This window comes from Pogona vitticeps, chromosome 4 (genome assembly GCF_051106095.1).
Source record: "Pogona vitticeps strain Pit_001003342236 chromosome 4, PviZW2.1, whole genome shotgun sequence".
NCBI classification, from domain to species: Eukaryota; Metazoa; Chordata; class Lepidosauria; order Squamata; family Agamidae; genus Pogona; species Pogona vitticeps.
This window is the reverse complement of record NC_135786.1, coordinates 169,288,170-169,310,000: the sequence shown is the minus strand read 5'-3', so window position 1 is coordinate 169,310,000 and position 21,831 is coordinate 169,288,170. Positions and strand designations below refer to the sequence as shown.

General features: G+C 37.1%; 1 protein-coding gene across 6 annotated transcripts in view; it reads left to right on the top strand.

Annotated features, from left to right (window-relative positions):
* The window catches only part of ATP9B (ATPase phospholipid transporting 9B), a 230,711-nt gene that overhangs the window by 128,672 nt on the left and 80,208 nt on the right, over positions 1-21,831 (top strand). For all 6 annotated transcript variants that reach the window (XM_078393510.1, XM_078393511.1, XM_020781634.3 and 3 more), the window contains exon 12: positions 10,174-10,334. In XM_078393510.1, coding sequence (XP_078249636.1) covers positions 10,174-10,334 — 161 coding nt within the window. The remainder of the gene's footprint in view (positions 1-10,173; positions 10,335-21,831) is intronic.

Genomic DNA, 21,831 nt, shown 5'->3' with positions numbered 1-21,831 from the left:
ATAAAATATAAACAGGCTTCAGTCCTCTGCTTCCAAATGTGTTTTAGAACCAAGCCTCAACTTGAAGGAGAGTTTATGCTCACTAATAAGTTTGCCCTGAATCTGTACTCTGTTCTTTTGGAATAAATTGTTTCGTAACAAAACGGAACATTCTTATGACTACTTGACAGTAAATGGCCCCTTGGGGGAAAAAACTTCAGTTCAAAGACGTTTTCTCTTGTAACAAATGTGCTCCTTATTTAAATAAATTTCTGAGTACAGGAGGGCCTTTTTCTCAGCAAGGGTTAATTCTTCGCCATCAGTGCTGATGGAAGGGTGCTTCCAAGGTATGGTTATTTCTGTGAGGTACTGGAATTCTAGATTTTGTAGTACATATGTTTCTGTATTGCAGTTTTTACAAAGATGCAAGGCATAGAATATTGCGTCCAGTTCTGGTACAGTTTCCTGGTAGATCTGATGTAGACCTTCTGGAAATATCTTTACATGGGAATAGCCCTTTTGTAATTAATTTGCAAAAAATATTAATATTATAATTTATATTAGACCCATGATGCTCAAAGATATGCAGTCTGTGGAAAATTTGATTATGCACTGACTGCTTTAGGTCTGTTATCATTGTGTGGTTTTGTGATCGATAGATCAATAAGTACTTAAATGTGTGTATATGCACATACACAAATAATGTATCTCACAGACTTATAACAAGCCACTGTGACAAATTCATGCATTAGTGTTTTTAATAAAATATTTTTGAGACACTGAAGCTTGGCATTAAACATAAGTTCTCTTATTGAACTTCAGGATCTATGTTGTATTCCTTGGTGAAGTTCGACTGTAGAGGTCCATCAATAATATAGAAGGAAAACTGAGATGATGACGTAATTACTCCAAAACAAGAAAACCTAGTAATGATTACACTTAATGGAATCCAAAGTGATGAGATATTGAAGTGTACAGTTAAGCACTGAAGCAGGCCTTTAATTATAATGGCTTAGTGTTTGTGAGCCTAGTTTAAAGTAAATTGAGGTTATAAAGGCATTTTCCATTTATGCTGTAGGTATAATCACCATAAACATACGGTAGTCTCATTTCAAGCTAAGTTTGGCAAGTGTTGTCCCAGTTCTCAGTTAAGTAGTGGAATGTTTAGATGAAGCAATTCCACTCATTTTAAAAATGTAAGAAAAAAATCATTGCTTCATACTATAGCAATGTACTATAGTATCCAAAAATAGGGAATTTGCTAAGAATCCTGCCTGCTTGTGATGTCCTCAAAGTAGGACAGCTTCAAAATTTTCACCTCTAGAGATAAATCTTCACTAGAACAGGAGTTACAAGAACAGCAGCAGAGTCTGAGGAGGTTTGTCTGGGTTGGTATTATCACGTGCATTTACAGACCCAGTTAAATGAACATAATTCCTACAAAGAGAACATTGGCTGAAATCCTGTTGCCATATAAAGCTGATGTTATCAGTGTCAATGATTTTTCAGAAATTAAAAATGCATGATTTCCTTGACAAGGTCTCAAGGCTCCCTTGAGATCCCTTTTATTTTGACGAAGCCATTGAAGGGGTCAGAGGATGGAGGTACCTTTAATTTCCAAAAATATAATCACAGCTGATGACATTATCAGCCTGACACAGTGTTAAGTTTTACAACAGGGTAGTGTTACATTTTACAACAGGATTTCAGCCTATAACTGGAACGCTATCTTTGAATGTTGAGAGAGATAAAGAAAGTGAATGGTGCACATACAGTATATGGTACAACATATCATTTAGAAATTACATGTATTAGAAACACTGCAGAATACATTTGAGATTTTTAATATTGGCATGTCAACATTTTTATGAGGGAAAAGAGGTAAATAGACAAAGCAGATATCTAAAAATCCTATTAACAATGCAATTTATATTTTATGTGACAGAGAAATTTGTGTACTTTGTAAATTTAAAAAAACTAGCTAGAGGATCTCATAATAGATGGGAAGGGAGAAGCAGAGAATTCATATCCTTTTCTCTACCCTACTTTTTCATAATTCTTCCCCCCATCCCGTACAACTGCCTTCCTGTTTCTAACTGAGCCCATAGTCTCAGCCAGAAGAAGTGTTTTTCTAGATTTCTTGTTAACTCTTGTTCTACCCTTGCTTCAGTCAAAATAGATATTAGTTCTTAGACCCAAACAGAGCTTGGAAAGATACTTTTTAAAAATAAATTCATTGTTACTGTGTTTGCGCATCCACACTCCTAAAAGTTAGGATTCTATTTTCAGTTTTTACAAGAATATTTCTGTGGTCTCATTTCTCAAAAGGAAAATGTTTGTTATTTTAAACTTACACATACAGGCTACTGGCGTGTGGTACAAAACACACATTCTTCATGTGTACCTCTCTTTTTTTGCCTCAACCCCCAAAATGGCATAAGGAAGCAACACAAGACCCTGTGGCAGCCAGTACTTGATGCATGTGATTGTTCTTTATAACCAGTTAATAATGCCACATTCTCATGATCATAAAAGTTGCTTTTAAACATTATCACTACACCTCAAAAGGAATGAAGTTATCCAAATTGAGTTCCCGCTGTAATATAGTGCTGCTTCTGCTGTTTTTAATTTATTATATTCATAATGTCCTTTCCTCAAGTAAACTCAAGGTACTGCACATGGCTCTCCTCCTCCACATTTTATTGCCACTTTTGTACTGGGGAAAGGAGCTAATTACAAGTAGCTAATTAGGAAGATGCTTCTTGGAAGGATTGGTGCATGCACGCAAACCCTGACTTCAAAAGAAGAGCTCTTTGCCCCTCTACAATGACAGTCCTTACTACTAGTGGACAGGCCATCCTGTGTCAGTGTTGACAGACATTTTATACTCCATCTCCATTTTATTTTACTTCATATGAAAAAAAATTGGAACCATTCACTTGTATCAGAATAAATAAAGAAATACAATGAAGAATTCTGTGAGGTGGAAACTAAACCTTCTGGTGTTCCCATTGTCTGAAGTGAGATAAAGATTTTATCAGCAGCAGCTAAATAGCATACTTTGTGTCATATGCTTTAACAGAAGCCATTACAAATCTTCTTTTTTTTTCAATCATAGTTCCTTGTTAAACTAGAGTGTGGTTGAAAATTAGCTTTTCTTCATGTCAGTCTGTGACTATTTGAACAAACACAATTGAAAAGCTAAAGCTATTGAAATATAGGTTTGTGTAGTGGATGCATGTTAAATGGGATGTGAGTCCAGGCATAATGGGTGTTTAGTTTGTATGCATGCATATGAACAGGGAGGAATGAGAGATTGTGAGAGGTGAATGACTGGAGAAGTATTACATGAAAAAATCTGCATCCAGTGTATTGTCTCCCCCTGTATATATAGCATGTATTGCAGTCTGTTCATAAAGTTCTCATGAACCAAAAAAGTGTATTATAAAGTATTTCTGACAATGATATTTTGCTTGGGCTGTGGTAGTGAGGAATCCGAGTGGGAGAAAAAAGTTGTTTCCTTTTCTTTATGGGAGACTTGGCTGCTTCAGCCACTAAACATCAATCTGGAGCACCCTCTGCCGTCTGATTTAGGCTATGGCAGCCTGTTTAGCTGTTATTAAAAATAATACTTTGACAAATGGTATGTGGTTTTATGAGGTAGTACAAATACCTGTTTTAATACAGATCAGTGAACATTTCAAAGGATATTAAAGAACTGAGTGAATAGTCTCTTACACCAGTTTTTTAAAAATCTACCTATGGTTTTCAGACTCAGCTCTATAATTAACTGGCAATCAAAGTTATGCAGGTATAGATGTCAAATAATTCCTACCAACCTATTTCTTAATGCTATCAATGTATTTTAAGCTATCATTCAAAGTAACAGTGCCGTGCTAATTTGTACTTTCTTCCTAAAGCTATATATATATATATATATGTCTTTGTACTTTCTCCCCAAAGCCATATACTAATATCTTGTATTAGTAAATGTTTAGTTCTAACAATATGGAGTTAATAAAATAGTACTGCAATGTCATTTTGTTCTTAAGTACTGTAAATTATTGTTTAGCGAACAAGTCTCCCACATTTGGATAATAAAGTTCCAGTGTTACAGTTCAATTTCTTGTCCTTTGGAATTGGGATTGGGGGTGGCAGATTTTGGCCACGTGTTATGTTTGATTTTTCCATTCCTGAAATACTAGTATTTAATTGTTGAAATGCATTTTCCATGAATAGATATGATGCAAACAGTAGAAGACTTGCAGTGGTTTCTTACTTCTGAGAAGTAGTCATTTCTCAGGTGCCTTGAGTGAACAATGCTTTTTCATAAAAATTTTATTCTACTTTTTTTGTTTCTTTGCTTTCCCATCGAAAGACAGAAGAGAAATTTGGGTTGTACATGAAGTGTTTTGAATAAATGTACATATTGTTTTGGAGCACCCAAGCATGAAGTGGGAAGAGTTAAATGAAAGAGCCATGAAAGGAAGAAATTGGCATTCATTTTGTTAATCAGAGCTAAACTTTTAATGTTAGGTTTTGTATTTTTATAGCCAGTTCGATACAGGTCTATATTTTTGTGAGTGTTCATTTAATATATGTATAATCTTATTTTCAATCACACTTTAAATATTTTAGGCTAAAGCAGAGCAGATATTAATTTAACTACCAGACTGCTAATTTTAGCTTATTTCTCTCAAAAACAAGACAGAATTATTGAAGGAGGGTACAGAAAGTTGGCTGTATATTTATTATCCAAACTAACATGCTCTCTGTTGCACCATGTTATTTGTTATACAAATATTATTAAAAATCTTAATTCTTATATGAGACCTTCCCTTAAATTAATATCTGCTCTGCTTTAGCCTAAAATATTTAAAGTGTGATTGAAAATAAGATTAAAATTGGGGGGGGGGGAGAGTGCTTGAAACATCTGGCCATTTGTTTTGCTAGACTATGCTGCATCCTTGCTCCTACTGAATATCAGTTTAAAATCAGAAAACATTTTAATGGTGAAACTGTTCTCTGATACTGCAATGCCATTATGGTTCAGAAAATACTTCAGATGGAAAAGTTTGTCCTTTAGTTTTCATATTAAAGAGTAATGCAGCAATCTTTCTTTCAATTTCCTGTTGAGCATATTAGTACTTTCTAGAGCATTATTTAGAGCACTGTTCACGTTGCAGCAATGATGGATTTTGAAAAATTGATGGATTTTAGAAAAAGTTTCTAACATTGTATTATGATGTATGAGTTCAATTTACTAAAATTAACAGTTTATTAAAGCATGTTTAATTGTCATGAGGGTTTTTTTTATTCTAGCAATTTATTTTTATTTAGAGCAATCTGCTGTTGTTGAATTTTTAAAAAAATCCATGTAGGAGTTTTTAAAATAACTTTCCCTTTATTACCAATGAGAATAATTAATGACTTATATTTATTTTGTACTATTTCTTAGTGTCCTGTCACAATAGAATTGCATTTTGGGGACTAGAACTCTTCCTCATTCAGTGATTTGACAACTGAATAAGCAGACAACTGATATTTCCTCTTCAAGAAGTGCAATATAATACTTATCCTATATTGTTGATCTAAACCATTGTTCTCCTTAATGTGATTGGCTATTTAAAACTTGGTACATAAATTAAAGAGGAGATAAATGGATATGAGATTGTTGCCATTAATAGCATTTTAGATTATACAGACAATTATTGCATTCATTATCCTAGAATGGCCCCCTTGCAAAACTGTTGTTGTTGCCTTTGATATTATGTACAGTTTTTCCCTAGGAGACTAAATTTTCTAGTGCCGTATTCCTTATTGCCATCACAGTTGTTTAAAACAAAGCAAATATTATGACAGATTGAAAAGATGTTATATAACTTGAAATTTGAAATACATGTTAAGAACGTTAAGGATACGTGTTGAATTTAGTTCATCCGTCTTCTAATGAAGCCTTTCACTTTGTTTATCTTAATTTTACATGAGATACCACATTTCATAGCCACTGCAAGTTTCCTTCTGAATAAAATGACAGTATGATAGATCTGAGTATATGGCAGTTTAGAAAGTTGACATTTGCTCCATTCATTTTTGTTTTGGAGCATGTGTTGGACTATAGATTTCTTTGTGTGTATATCAAAAATGATAAAGCAAATTGCTGGACATACATGTATGAAACAAAGGATACTATGCAAAACCAATCATTTCCGCTAGCGGCACACATTTATTTGATATAAAAAGTATTTACTGCTAAAACTTTTTAACATTTGCTTTAGCATTGTTTAAACTTACTGAATAAATTCCAGATTTGGATCCAAATCTGTCTGTATCAATTGGGAAAGTTTTTACCCTTTTAGTTATCTGCATATGTGTAAGCAGTAGTGTATGAATAATGTTTGTGGCCATAAATGCCATTTCTCAAAGGAAACTTTGTATTCATTTCTGTCAGGTTTTGTCTTGGCTTTTACAGTCTTTCACTGCTATGATGCAGCAAGAAAAGTGTGAGATGCTGGTTATGCATATTGCAAGACAGTGATTCTTTATTTTATTACCAAAAAAAAGACCAACTTTAGAAGGCTAGATTAAATCATTCCTTTCACTTTTTAATGGGATTTGGATGAATAGAGTAAAATATGCACTTTGCATTCATTGATAGCATCTTTAGGTTGAGGTAATTGAGTCTTTTTTCCCTGACTGAATGAATAATGACTTCATCTGATCCTCAGCGAGGCCTGAAACTTAGACTGCCTTTGTCAATGCAAAAAGATCTGGGCTTTGAAACATGCTCTACTTCCCTGGCTTAATTTTTCTTCATTTTAATCCAGAAACCTATTTTTCTTAATAATTCAAGCATAAACTATGTAGTAGTTGGAGCAGCGGAAATTGCAAGATATTTGTCCTCGTTGTGCTGCTTTTTAAATGTAGCTGATAAATCAGCCACTGTGGTCTTCAGCTGCTTAGTTCTCAAGGGAAGGGACAGCTCATACATGAGCAAGAATACCGGAATGTTCCAAAAGCATTTTAAATATTATTCTTACACAAACTGTTTCTCAGTTTGAATTATATACTATATATTGTACTATATTTGTCTGTCCAACAGCAGCTAAAGAGGTTCCTCTAATCTGGTATATTCCCTGCGAGTTAATTGCCTTATGCAGTCTGCTGTCACAGTGGTGTTTCCTGGAAAAGCATTATACTGGGTTGAAGTGCTCCTGTACTAGTTTGTGCCTTTGATTTTGAAACAGGTTGGAAATACAACAGGGTTTGTGATACACATATTCAGGTTTTGTAGTGATACCTGCTTTTTTTAAATTCAGGAGGTTTGCTTCCCATTGTTTGTTGAACTCTAGCTCCACTTTATTTCCATAGAAGCTATATTTGAACAAAAGTTATCTCATGGATTTTAGTGGAACCCAGGTCAACCTCAGTCTGGATCCATTCTGAATCTATTGTGTCTTATTCAAATTCGTTTTCACTTTTTCTAAATTACAGTGGTGCCTTGCAAGACAAAAACAATTCATTCCGCGAGTCCCTTCATACCACGAAAACGATCATCTTGCGAAGCGTGTTTTCCCATAGGTATGCATTGAAATTGCCTTCAATGCATTCCTATGAGATGCCTCGCAAGACAATTGCCATTATTTCGTCTTGCGAAAATGACTGCAAGACGAAAAAAATCATCTTGCGAAGCACGGCCATAGGAAAAGCTGTCTTTCAAGTCTCAGAAAAATCACAAGACGCTTTTATCTTGCGAGTTTTTCATGGTGCAAGGCGTTCATCCTGCGAGGTACCACTGCATTATTTATATTAATATAAATTCATGAATCACTGTAAAAATCAAGAGCATCATCCTGAACTAGTGCTCATACACATTTAATGATCTGGGTATCTTAATGAGAATAATTATAAATAGCTTTTCATCGTTAAATCCATTAAGGTTATACAATCGGGGATGATAGGGTATAGCCTAAGCATAGACCATGAAGTTAAATTCTTGAGGATTATATGTGGGGAGCTATTACAAGATGGTTTTATCTAATCTTGGGGAAGGCATTTTTGAACTGAAATGCTGTACAACTACAAATTACACCCAAAGACAAGGGTGAGTGATACATTAATTTAGACCAGTGGTTCTTAACCTTTTTGAAAGAAATGCCCCCTTGAGCCATTGAGGAAGTTATCATCGCCCCCCCTCCCCGCGGTGATGATATCTATCTATCTATCTATCTATCTATCTATCTATCTATCTATCTATCTATCTATCTATCTATCTATCTATCTATCTATCTATCTATCTATCTATCTATCTATCTATCTATCTATCTATCTATCTATCTATCTATCTATCTATCTATCTATCTATTATTTAAGACACTTAAATCCAATGACACCTGAAAACAAAATTCAATTTCAAGAAAATGAAATGCCCCCCAAAAGTAACATTTAATGATTTAGTTGCAAGCGAGTTTGAAGACAGAAAAAGAAATATAAAAAAGCATAAAAACAAACCGCAATGCAGGAACTAAAAATTTCAAGACGAAAACTCTGAAACTAAATTAAGATTAGAGGAAAATATATATTCATGCACATTGTAAAAAGGTTGCAGCCATCTTCACAGGTTTGGCTTGCTCCAGTGCCCCCCTACGGCCCCCCTTCTGCTCCAGCGCCCCCCTGTCACCCCTTTTCGTTCTACCATCCCCCTGAAAAATGAAATCGCCCCCTGGGGAGCATTATCGCCCACGTTAAGAACCACTGATTTAGACCACTAAAATGTCACAAACATAAGCTAGGTTTCAGCTCTCCAGGCATCTTGATCAGGCTGAATAGGGGTCATGCAAAATAAAGCTAAAGTTTATCCAGAAATCGAGGGAGGGGGGATTCAGAATTTGATGAGACTTACATGTTAAATATATTGGTTCACCTGTGTTCTTATGTTGATTATACAGGTTTCTTTCCTTATTTCTGTAAATTTTATGTATTGATATACATTGCTTAGCTGGAGGTGACAATGGTTATGTGTGTGGATAATGTGCAGGTGTTAAAATGCAAATACAGATAAAGTACAGGTTTCAGTTTCCTAGTGTTTTATTAATTCATTCATTTTTTGTTTAAAAATGATAAAATGAATTCACAGATAAGAACAAACAGGCAGAAGTGCTTGAAAATATGACAGCAGTGCTTGCTTGATATTATCATGTATTGTAGCGATGAACCTAGTTGGAACCAATTCATTTTCTTCATGGTATAACATTTGGGATATCTGGGATAGAACTGGCCTTACTCACAATATGATCTAGTTAGACATAGGGCAATAATGGCAAATATTCATATCAGGTAAAATTCTATTAAAACTAAATTGTAATCCAGAGCAGTTCTTTGGATCATGTTATTGGACTAAAACTCCCAGAAGCCTTAACCATTGACTGTGCAGGCTAAGCCTTGTGAGAGTTGCAGTTCAAAACAACATCTGAGGTGCAACATGTGCACTGGCATACAGACTGGCAAGAGAGTGCAATCAGGAAACCTCTGATGTAAGAGATTCTTTAACAGAAATCTGTTTATTTGAGGCATCAACTTAACATGAGCAACTCTTCCTGGTATTCAGCAAAATTACCTGTTTAATCTTAAGAAAAGTACTTGAAAGCTGTTATAAAAATGGTTTGACTTTCAGAGTGACTTTTGTGAATAAATATGGCCTCTGTGCAGGGGATTCTGTAAAATCTTCATATGCTGGCTGTGTGAAGAAGATGCATACCTGTAAAAGCAGAGAACAGGATTACCACCATGGACACAGCAATGACACATATATGATGGTTGCATGTGATGACATGGAATTTCTTACATGGAGCTGATATCTATGCAGCTCCTCAAGAAATCTATCTTGTTGTGAAGTGCACTGAAGCATGACAAAACTGTTCCTAGAGGGACTGAATTTTCCCCCCTGACTTTATAATAAACTTCCGTTAGATCAGTAATGCAATGCCAAGAGAATAGGTAGGATTTGTAGATGTAGTTATACTAGTGATCCATGTTCTGCCATATTTAAGTTCATTTGGAAGGAGGAGCTCAAGTTTTATAAATCTCACGTAAGTCTGGGAAAGCAGAATTTGGTCCCTAACTGTATATGTTGTGTATAAACATGAAAAAGTAGGCATTCAATTTTAATTGCAGATTATTTGTTGTTTCCTTTAGGTTGGTTTGCTGGACCTTGAACTGAATCAACTAACTAAAGCACTGTTCTTGGCCCTAGTTGCACTTTCAGTTGTCATGGTAACCTTACAAGGATTTGTGGGGCCATGGTACCGCAATCTTTTTCGGTTTCTCCTGCTTTTTTCCTACATCATCCCAATCAGGTAGGTATAGAAACAAGGATGGGACCCCCCAGATGTTTCATTGCACTGTATTTTGTTTTAATTTTAGCTGAAGCTCTTGTTGACAAACAAATTGATATTATAAGGCAGCTTGAGGAAATACTAACAAATTGATATTGTAAGGCAGCTTGAGGAAATACTAACAAATCTGATTCTGAAGCGATCACTGGTACAGGAAAGAAAAAAGAGTTAATATTTCTTTCTGCAATATTAGTCTTTCTGGAATCATCCATACATCTAACCCCTTTATTTGCATTAATGTTTTTTAAATCAGAAAATACTGTTTCTGAAAGAGTTTATTTGAGATATTTGTGGATCTTGATGCCATAAATAGTTCACTGAATTATTAGTCTCATTTTTTCTTTTAAAAACAAAGTTATGGATTATGCTAGTGACCACAAGCAAATCACTTTTTAAATTAGTCTTAACTTAGCTGAAAACAAGGGAATAAAAAGGCATTGCCATTTTTTTAATTTTTGAAGTGTGAATTTTGATAAACAGTGTTCTCATTTGTAGGTTTTGTTCCATGATCAGAAAAAGATACAATTTTAAGGCCATGTAAATATAAGTGTTCTTGCTTTGACATTATTAGTGGTTTCAGCTCTGACAGTAGGCAGGGTATGACATTAGTGGTTAGCACACATAATTTTAAAGATAAAATAATAAAACATTCTTATATATAATGAGAGAAAGTGAAAACAAATAGGTTTGCTAGTTGCTCCTGTTCTGTAATAAATAAACTTACATATGGCCAGACTGGATGGCAGTTTAAGTTACAAAGCATATCTGCAAGAGATACACATAGAGCAAAGCAGAGTTAAATCCTTAATTTTAAGAAGAGATAGAACTGCATTTTTTTAATGAAGTACTTCAGACTTCATTTTCTTTTGTTGCTCTTGGATAGAAGTGTAGCAACCCCCTCAGTATCTAAGATTTTTCTTTTAACAAACATACCTTCCCTCCCTTTTATTCTTATTTGAGCTATGAAGAAACTAAGCCATGAGCTAATTGTTCTGAGGTACAGACACTCTAAAAGGCATCTCAAGAGTGCTTAATTTGGGTGAATGGTCACACCATTGTTGTTTTCAGTGCCAGGGTATAGCTGCAGGGAGTTCCCTTCAAGCATGTGCCTTTTCCTTCTCACTGCTTCATTACTAGACTCCAGACATGTTGGATTAAAAATAAGGAATACCAGCAGATTGGGTATGAATTACACATATCTTGAACTTGATCACTTTATATTTTAGAAGTATGATCTATGCATTCAGTGGTAAATTCCCATAATATCAATCATGAATTGTCTGTTTAAAACTTTTTTGAATTTGTGCAGTGAGAAAAGGAGATGTTTGATAATGCTACAAGGTTATATATCTATTCATAACAATTCTCCATATACGTGGGATTCTAAATCATCATATTTACTGTGTACAGGCTGGAATGCTGTTGGTGCAGCTCCATGCACGAAAGACAGAGCATCATCATCTGCAGCATTTTATTGCTAATTAAAAGTTTCCTACTCCCCTCCCCCTGGGTTCCAAGACTTCATAACCTATTTTGTCCTGGATGGTAGGGGGAAGATTTTAATGTACAAAAACTCACTGCTACCAATCTTATACTTGCACAGAACTTCTCTTGGAATCTCCATGGCAACGTTCCCTCTAATTTTCAGTCCAGCTGGGTGAGGCTCCGCCTCTCATGACTTTGCACCTGCGTGTGCACACAACTCTGCCCCCCGGTGGGATTCTGTCACAATTGGAACCAAAGTGTCTGAAAATAATCACTTTTGGTGCATGGAGGAGGAGGAATGCTGTGTTAGTTTTATTTTATTTTTAAAAAGATAGGTTTCCACTATTGGTGATGGCAGTTTTATGTCTGCCAGAGCCTTACCCAGAAAGTGTGTAATTTTAGGAGGTGAGATTGCCCTGGGACAAATCCTCAAAATGCTGGTACTGTTTAGGTGAGAATAATCTCATCCGTGTACTATTTGTCAGGGCTTTAGAAGGGTTAGTCTTCATGATAGAAAATGGAAATTAAAATTAATCCTCTAGGAGAGGTCTCTACAAGCCATCGATTTAGCTGCCCAAAATAAGTAACTTAATACTACTATCATACACTTTAGTTTGTAGAAGTCAATCAGAATACTTTGGAGTCTGCTTCTTAGTAACTCCAGTTTCTGTGAAATATTTAGCTTTTGTACCCATGACAGCTACTCTCTGAACATAGAGCACTTCAGTGTTAACAGTGCTATCTACCTCAGAGCTGGCAGCTCCTTTGGCATCATCCACGGTGTTGACAGATTCAGTTAAACAGAGATCATCTTGTAAATCACATTCTGATACATTTGAACCAAAGACATAGAAGACAAAAAAATAAGACAGAATAGATAACTTTGCCTTCTGTTGTCATTCAGACATCTACTGTGATATATACTACGTCTCTTTCCATTGCTGACACTGAGGCAGTGTACTTATCATTCATGAAAATGGAAGAGCCATCAGTAGTGACAAAATGCTTCCAATCCTCCAAAGTCATCATCTTTCTTGATTCAACATTTTGTTCAGAATAGCCTATTGTATTATCTGTCACAATTCAATTTCTTATATCACCATTTCCAGTGTATTAGGTTTCTTTGCTACAAGTGTCTTCATCAGCACATATGAAATGTTCAGTTTAATAGCTATTTCATTGGCACTGGTCACTTCAGTTGTGTCAGGTTTCCCTGCTCTGCTTTCAGCTTTCATGTCAACTAATGCTCACATCCAAATTCAAATCTCAGGTTGGAGTCCCACTAACACAAAGAAGATTCCTTCAAAAATCAAGGAGTCCACTTTGACTGGACCTCCTTTCACCTCTAGTTTATTTACTGGGTCCTCAAGTGTGATTCTTGACTCCACTTTTTCCATCTGAGGAGGTCAGAGTGTATTCAAGTCCGGTGTGGTAAAGGTGTCTGAGTCAGTCCAGCTGCAAATCAGCTGCCCCACTGAATTCCTAAAGATCAGAAGAAAAGTACAGAAGGGAGGCACAGGTTTTTAATTTCCCAGCTGCTGCCAACTGTGTAGTACTGTGTTTCCCCAAAAAGAAGACAGGGTCTTATATTAATTTTTTCTCCAAAAATTGCATTAGGGCTTATTTTCATGGGATGTTTTATATTTTTCATGTACAACAATCTACATTGATTCAACTACAGTCATGTCATCTTCTGGTTGCTGCACAATGCTGCACAATGATGAAGGGCGAGGTAGCCCTAGCATCCTGAAAAATCATACTAGGGCTTATTTTGAGGTTGGGTCTTATTTTCGGGGAAACAGGGTACTATTCATTCGTTCGTTCATTCATTCATTTAAAAAATGATATATATGCCACCATTCTCCCCACAGGGGTTCCAAGGCAGCTTACAACAGATGAAACAGCTTTTTAAAACACTATAAATAATGTTTAAAAAACAATTAAGTATATATTAACATTAAAAAATCAAATTTAAAAACCTGTACATTAAGGCAATATAGTCAAAGGGCAGAGGAAAATTTCACACTACTACAGCATATAACTCAAGTAAGAAGTTAGATTTAATGGGATGTTGTCTGTACTCATCAGCTGTGGTAGGGGTTTGCAATGTTAACTACCAAGCTGCCTGGTGGCCCATCAGCAATTCATAAGGAAGAAGAAATTCTTCATATTATGTCAGATGATCATAAAAGGGTATTGGTATCATTTCCTGGAAGAGGCTGGTACATATGTGGCAGTTTGTTCATCTAAAGCAGCACATTTGAAACAGACTGCAAACAGTTCTTCACACACCACCTTATAAGGTTCGTTATGTGATTTATAAAATCCTGATACAGCCTATATTTCTTTCATATTGTGTTTATGGCCATGTCCCCCCAAAAATTGAGAATGGCTGATCTAAATTAACATCAGCTGCTATTGCTTTGTGCCACCATGCCTGATTAAGATATGCAGGAATCACTGAGGACATTAAGATCTGCATTGAAAACGTACCCTCTGACGGCAACAGCCTGTTTACCAACATAACTGACAAAGTGGTGGGTAGCAGGATCAAAAGGTCATCTTACGTCAAAAGAAGAAGAAAATAAAAAACTCCCCCTAGTGGCAGAGTACAGATTAACCAGCTTTGCATTAGTTCCTACGGAAACGAATGCCTCTCCCTACAAACAGCGCCTCGACATACAAACAAAAAACAGCAAGTATGGATTAAATGGTTTTCAATGCATTTCTATGGGAAAGTTTGCCTTGACTTACGAACTTTTTGACGTACGAATGCCATTCCAATACGGATTAAGTTCGTAAGTCGAGATACTACTGTAGTTCAAGTCTACCAGGAGACATGTATCTACTCCAAAATGAAAGCTGTGTCCAGACAGCCACAGTCACAATCATATGGATGTTCATCTTTGCAGAAGAATCAATGTGGTCCACCTGAATACCACTCAGCAGCGTCTTTGTCAAAGAAAACCAAGAAATTCCAAACAACGCCTTTTACTTCAACAGTCACAAATACAGTGGTGCCTTGCTTAACGATGTTAATTGGTTCCAAAAAAACATTGTTATGGGAAAACATCGCTAAGCGAAACACCATTTCCCATAGGAATACATTGAAAACCGATTAGTTCAATGCATTCTAATGGGGGAGAAAATAATTCACCAAAAATTAACGAAGAGTCAGATCAAAGCCAAATTAAGTTTGCAAAGGTTTCAGAAGGTGCACTAACAATCCCAAGCATTTAAAACCATTTTTGAACCTTTTAGGACACTTTAAAAATAGCGAAAATGGAACATCGCTAAGCGAAACAGGGGACCTAAAACTGTCATCGCTAAGCGAGGCAAGGTCCCAAACATCGCTATGCGAAAATTCCCCATAGGGAACACCGCTAAACGGAGCACAAAATCGCTCCAAAAACCTCATCGCTAAGCAAATACATCGTTAAACGAGGCAATCGCTAAGCGAGGCACCACTGTACATTATTTATACAGGAGACTTCCAATGATTTCAGAAGCAAACATTCTAGCCAGCCACAGAGACTGGCTAAACGTTCAGAAGTAAAACCTCCAGAACACAGCCAAGCAGCCCACGAAACTTATAACAACCATTGAATCCCAGCCATGAAAGCCTTTGAGAATATGTTCTAGCAGAATCTTTAGCAATCCATTTCAACCCTTGGTGCATTATCAGTTTTGCTTATAGATGCTACTCCCTCAGTACAGAGGAACATGCAGTTTTATTCCCATTATATCCCTGTTTCAAAAAGAGTTTGCATTCTCTGACCCATTTTAAATTTCAGAGGGGCCAGCAAGTATATCAATAAGAGGAAGTTTTGTGTAGCAGTGTTGTCCTCCATTCTTCCCTTATTGAGAAAAGGAGATTCGTTTGCATAATTGATCTAAAGCAGTGGTCCCCAACCTTTTCTGAACCGTGAACCTGTTGGGTGGGGTCTGTGCATGAGGGGGCACCCCACATGCTTGCAGGGGGCAGAGTTCACTTGCGCACATGTACAGGTAGGTGCGGTGCGCATGCACGGATGGGTGGAGTGCACTCGCAGGTGGGTGGGGTGTGCTCGTGTGGGAGCAGGGGGCGCTCGTGTGGCTGGGTGAGGCACCCGTGCATGCAGGGGGGAGTGTTGTGGGGGGCGGGAAATCTGTCTCCATGGCTCAGTCCTGTCAAGGCCACGGACCGGCACTGAGCTACGGACCGGGGGTTGGGGACCTCTGATCTAAAGGATGCATACTTACACATTCCATTCAGACTTCACCATTGTAAATCCTTTGATTTGCTTTAGAACAAAAAATATTCCAGTTCAAGATTCCTTCATTTGGTCCTTCAACTGTATCAAGAATATTTACAAAGTGTATGCATATCTTTGGATACGAGGAATAGCAGTCTGACCATACATAAACAGTTGGCTATTAATAGTGGAATCACATCTGTTCTGAGACTCCCACGTATTGCTTAAAAGTCTGCCTGAAAAGGAAGGTCTTTGCCTAACAATGTAAGGATAAGAGGGAGAGGCGCAACCTTGTTGGAACAGCACATTCCAAAGCCTTAGGAGTTCGTAATGAATTCTGTTCTCTAGTAATGGGTATAATTGTTGCAGCTGTAACTTTAAATAGTTACTGTCATTTCATGCACAGTGTAACTAGTTTTTCAGTTACTTTTATAGTTATGGGGATGATGGCAAATAATAATGTGAGCTTTTGTGGACAAGTCCACATCATAAGACCAGCATGTTTGTTTTCACCTGTAATACTTGTACAGACTAATATGGCTACCCCTTCTACAATGGCAAATAATAAATCAGCTAAAGGAATTGCACTGTCAGCCACTGTCATGCCTCTGTTGGAAGAATCCTCCTGAGATAAGGACCTGGGCTTCCAGAGCCAGATGATGCAGAGGCAGCCACTGGTAACTTAGGACTCTCACAAAAGGTTGCCAGATCCCCTCCTTCAGAGGCAGAGAGTTCAAGGACAAAGTCCAAGGAGAGGTTAGTGCCTCCTCCCAGTCCAAAGGGTGCTGCTGAACAAAGATATGATCCAGACAGGAAAAAACGTGGGACAGTGCCTGGTAACAAGGGAGACGTCTTTGGGAGTAGAGGCCTCCACCTGATTAAGGGGTCTTCTTGCAAAGTGGGCTCTCCTCCTGTCAGATCTGCCCTTTGAACACCTGCAGCTGAAGGCTGCGTGGGTCACAGGCCAGCTCAGCTATAAAACCTCAGTTGAAGGCTGGGGAAATTGTTGGTGCCCAGTAACTTGGAATGTTGACATTTCTGCTTAGCGTTTTCAACCTTCAGTCTGAGTTGCCTATATGAACTACCCATTTTTGTACCTCTTTTCCTCTTGTGCTCTTGCCTTGATAGTTTCTTGCTTGTTTGTTGTCCTAGTAACCAGATCTTGAAGTTCCTTCAGCTACTTTCCTGGTTATTCCTGCTTTGAATTGACATTCTAGTAAGGTTGTGATATATGGCATAAACCTTTTGTACTCTGACAATTCTTTTGCCTGGAAAATTAAACTCCTTTCACTTACCATGATTATATACTGATCTGGCCTGGGTGTTTGGACTTCCCGTGTTGGTCATCATCAAGAAACTACAGTTGCCTGTTGTTCATACCATCCAGTTATGCACTGGTAGCTAGAGAATAAAACAGCCTACAGTATTTGGTTCTTGAATGGGCTTAAGCCCCAGGCAACTTGAGACCTGATTATCTGTGATACCAGCTTCTCCCATTTAGACTCATTCAGTTCTTGAGGTTGTCTGGAGAGATGCTGTGGCAGTGCTTTCTCTGACATCAGCCCTGCAAGTCATTTGGCTTGATTATTTAATACTGCTTGCTAGGTAGAATATGTGTCTCTTTGATAATCTATTCTCCAGTAATTTTTTTAAGTGTATGCTGAGGACTTGTCTATTTTTACAAGGCAGTGTTGTGTAGAGCATAGAGTGATGTACTAGGACTCTGGAGACCAGGGTTCACATCTCTACCTAGCCATGGAAGCTCACTGGGAAAGTGGAACTGGTACAACCACTTCTTAAATATCTTTCAAGCCCTTTTAAGGTCACTGTAACTCAGTTCCGTGATAGCATATAACTAACTTCCCAGTATAATTTTTATGTGTTACTTTATATTGTTGATTTCAGGATTGTTGTATGCTACTTTGAAATCTTCAAATATCAATTATTATAAATGTTCAGAAATAAGTGAAACATATAGTTACTGGCAGGATGATTCAGATGTCAAAGAATTCATCAGATTTTCCCTTCTAATGATGGAAAGAAGAGTTTGCCTTTGAAATGGGAGATCTAAGTGCATATTCCCATCATCTCCACTGTGGGAACATCTTTGCCTGTTGTTAAGCAGTGTTGCAACTATGCCAAAGTAGGAGCAAAAGAGATGTGCCAGGTGGTGTTCTAAGAGTAGCTGTAAACCCTATTGGTCTCTTGGCCATCACATCTCTTCTTGGTCTAGTTATACATCTATGTCATTGGTTTCAGTAGGATGACATTTACAGTGAAATGATCTGATCTCTGGAAGAGAAAGGGAACTAGAAGCATGGAAGAGAAGATTATGTTTTCATGACATTTTGCAAAATTGCCTCTGTGTATGAACCTGTATGTAAACTGAAGTCTTCTTTGAGACTTTAGTGTCCCTGAAGTAAGGTAGTTTGGTGACTAGGGACGGGACTTTTTCAGTTGTGATGCCATGTTTTGGGTTTGAGGTAGAGTTCTCTTCTCAAAAATGTACAGTACCTAGTACCTATTCATGACTTTTTGGAACCAGGCAAGGGCTTATATATTTTTCCCAGACTCCTTAAAATATCAGGTAAATTGGTACTTTCTTTTCTCTGTTTCGGTGCTTTTTATTATTGAATTCAAATTATGATGGCAGTATTTGGGAGGTATCCAGAGAATCATCTTGCTGGACTACTTTAAATCATTTTCTGTTATTGTAGCCTGATGATGTGGACAAGATAATTCAGTCTGTCTCCCTGAATGCATATAAATTCAGCCCTTCCTCATATGGGCTGATAAGAGGTGAACACACTAGTTGGAGTAAGGGAGTGATGTTTGCCATGTTGAAAGAGCCAGTGATGTGCCCTCTTTTGAAGGTGTTGTCTCAGTGCAGGATCCCATTTCAGATAGCCACTTCCTTGGCAGTATCCTTGAAAGATTGAACTGGGCAACTTTGGACATTCTTGGAGGAAAGTGATTATCGAGACTCCAATCTGGTATCAGGTTGGCTTTTGGGACCAAATCACTCTGATTAATAGCTTGCTTCAGGTGAGCGATATGAGGAATGCTATGTTGTTTCTCCTGGGTGTGTCAGTAGTTTTTGGTACCATCAGCCATAATATTATACTGGAGTAGGACGAGAGTTGGAAGCACTGTGTTGCTGTGATTTTGTGTCTGCTTACAGGGTTGATTATAAAGAATGGAATGGGGGAATTCCTTTTCGGCTCTTATCTGTGTAGTAGTGTAGGGTTAGGTCGCAGGTAACCAGTGTGATGTAGTAGGTAAAGTGACGAACTAGGACTATGGAGACCAAGATTTGAATCCCCACTTGGTCGTGGAAGTGGGGATTACCCTAGAGAGAGGAACTAGTAAAATCACTCCTTAAATATTTCACTTACATTGAAAACCTTATTAGGGTTGCTGTAAGTCAATTTTGACTTGACAACACGTAACATGTAGGATTGTACGTAGTCTGTCTCCCATGTTTTTGAATATCTCTGTGAAGCTGCTGCAGTTCATCAGTAAGATGAAGACACCCTGCTGTTTTTCTGCTTGCCATCAGAATCAGGTGACATTGTGCAAATCCTGGAGACCTGTAATGAGCAGGATAAAGGCTAATAAACTGAAATTGCATCCTGAGATGTTTTCCTGGTTCTGATGTTCAGGAATTGGTAGGTGGCCTATTTTTGGTGGAGTTGCATTCTTCCCCCCCCCCCCAAAAAAAAAGCAGGTAAATAGCTTGGAAATATTCCTGGGAACTATCTCTACATGTCCAAGTAGATTTGGTGGCTTGAAGTGCCTGAAATCAGTCTAAACTGACCCACCAACTGCAAACATTCCTGAGTGGAAACAATCTAGACACAATAGTTAATGTAAAGGTAACTCCCTATTATATTCCTGCGGTGCATTTTACATGCAGCTGTCCTTAAAAGACAACGGAAATGCTGCAGCAGGAGTAATTTGTGGCAGCTACAGACTCAATAGGAACTCTTCTAGTATCAAGATGGCAGAGATACTGAAAGGATAGTGTTGGCTGATTATTTATTTATTTATTTAATTTATACCCCGCCTATCTGGTCGGTGAGGAGATTGTATCTGAGTTCAAGAAATAATAGGGACCATGGGTTTTGGTTCCATATAGAAAATCAAATATTTCTTACAGGTTATTGATTAGATAAACCTGATTCAGATAATAATGTTTGCATCAGTGATTCTGAATTGAGGATGTATTTCACAAATAGAATTGCATTTGTGTAAAGGACTGTTTAGGTCAAGTGCAGTGTCAAGAAGTAAAAAGCTTGGTAGCATGCTTTGTCACCTTGAGTTTGATACAGTGTGGTTCTCTTCTATACTGTTCATTGTAGAAACCTATTTAGGGCGTTTTATGACATCCAGGTAAGGAGCTCCATTGCCTAAATTCTTTAAACATCAGCTCCTACTGTTTAGAATTCTACCACTTGGGGGGAATTTGAAATACTTTCAAAGCAACTAACACTCCTGCATAATTAGGCTATAGCAGACTTGGAGTAGTAACTTTTACCTTTGTGTCTACTGCACTGGAATCCTGTATTGGAGTCTTTATAATGATCTCTGTGACCTTTTATCTAAATGTATCTGTTGAAAGGTTAGCAGCATTTATCTAAAGAAAGAAGAGTGGAACATTTATGGCATCGTCAAGTGGGAATGAGATTAACGTTTGCGTCTTTCACTTCAGACAACTTTCTTGAGGTTGATAGAAAGGGTGTTTCTTTCATCACACCCATAATAGTATTGAGTCATGTACAGAATATTTCTGTTTCAGATTGAACAGAAAGGCACATTTTCCTCCACAGTGTTCATTTGCAGAAGCAGTTGTTAGCATTTAACTTACCTTCAAAAAGGAAAGCATAGCATTTAACTTACCTTCAAAAAGGAAGGCATCATAAACATATTTCCTGATGCCATAATAATTGTTTGAGGTTCATGTATGTTTTTGTGAGTTGTTGCCTTTTACCACACATTGCAAATGAATAATGTGTATGTGTGAGGCATATCTATCCATCTATATCCTTATGTGGATAACTTTGTGCCAGTTGCTTATGTACTTTATCTATCAATACTTCTATTGTGTCCAGTATCTTTTTTAGGTGCATATATTAGCAAGCTTTAGAAACAAGAGAAATTAATGAAATCATAAGTTTATGATCAAAAGTTAAGAAATATGTGAAATACATGAATTTACGGTTTTAAGAAACTATCAAATGCCTCTGTGAAATTAAATTACAAGTTTGTTTATCACAAAGCTCAGATTCTGGAATTGAGTCATTTCGGCACATTTTACATTACTGAGATTTGACATTGTTAGCACGGTTTAAATATAAAGGAGAATCAACTTTCAGGGGTAAGGAGAAAGCTGTCAGGCCATGTGTATCCCTGCACCCCACATCAAAAGTCTATGAGAGGGAAATACTTTTATTTAGTTCAATCTTTGTGCTCTGGGTGTCTCAGTAAAATGTACCTTTATTCTATTGAATTTTCAGCAGTACTTACAGTTTTATGGTTTGTAATGATGTATCTATTCTGTGAACTGCCTAGGGAACTACTGTTAGGAATCAATTAAATAAGTAAGCAAGCAAGCCAAACGAAATGTTCTGAACTTTTTAACACTGCATTTATGATACATGGCCTCTTTGAGATTATATTTTACCAGGTAATTTAAGATTGGCTTTACCTTGCAGATGTCACTTCATGAATATTTATTT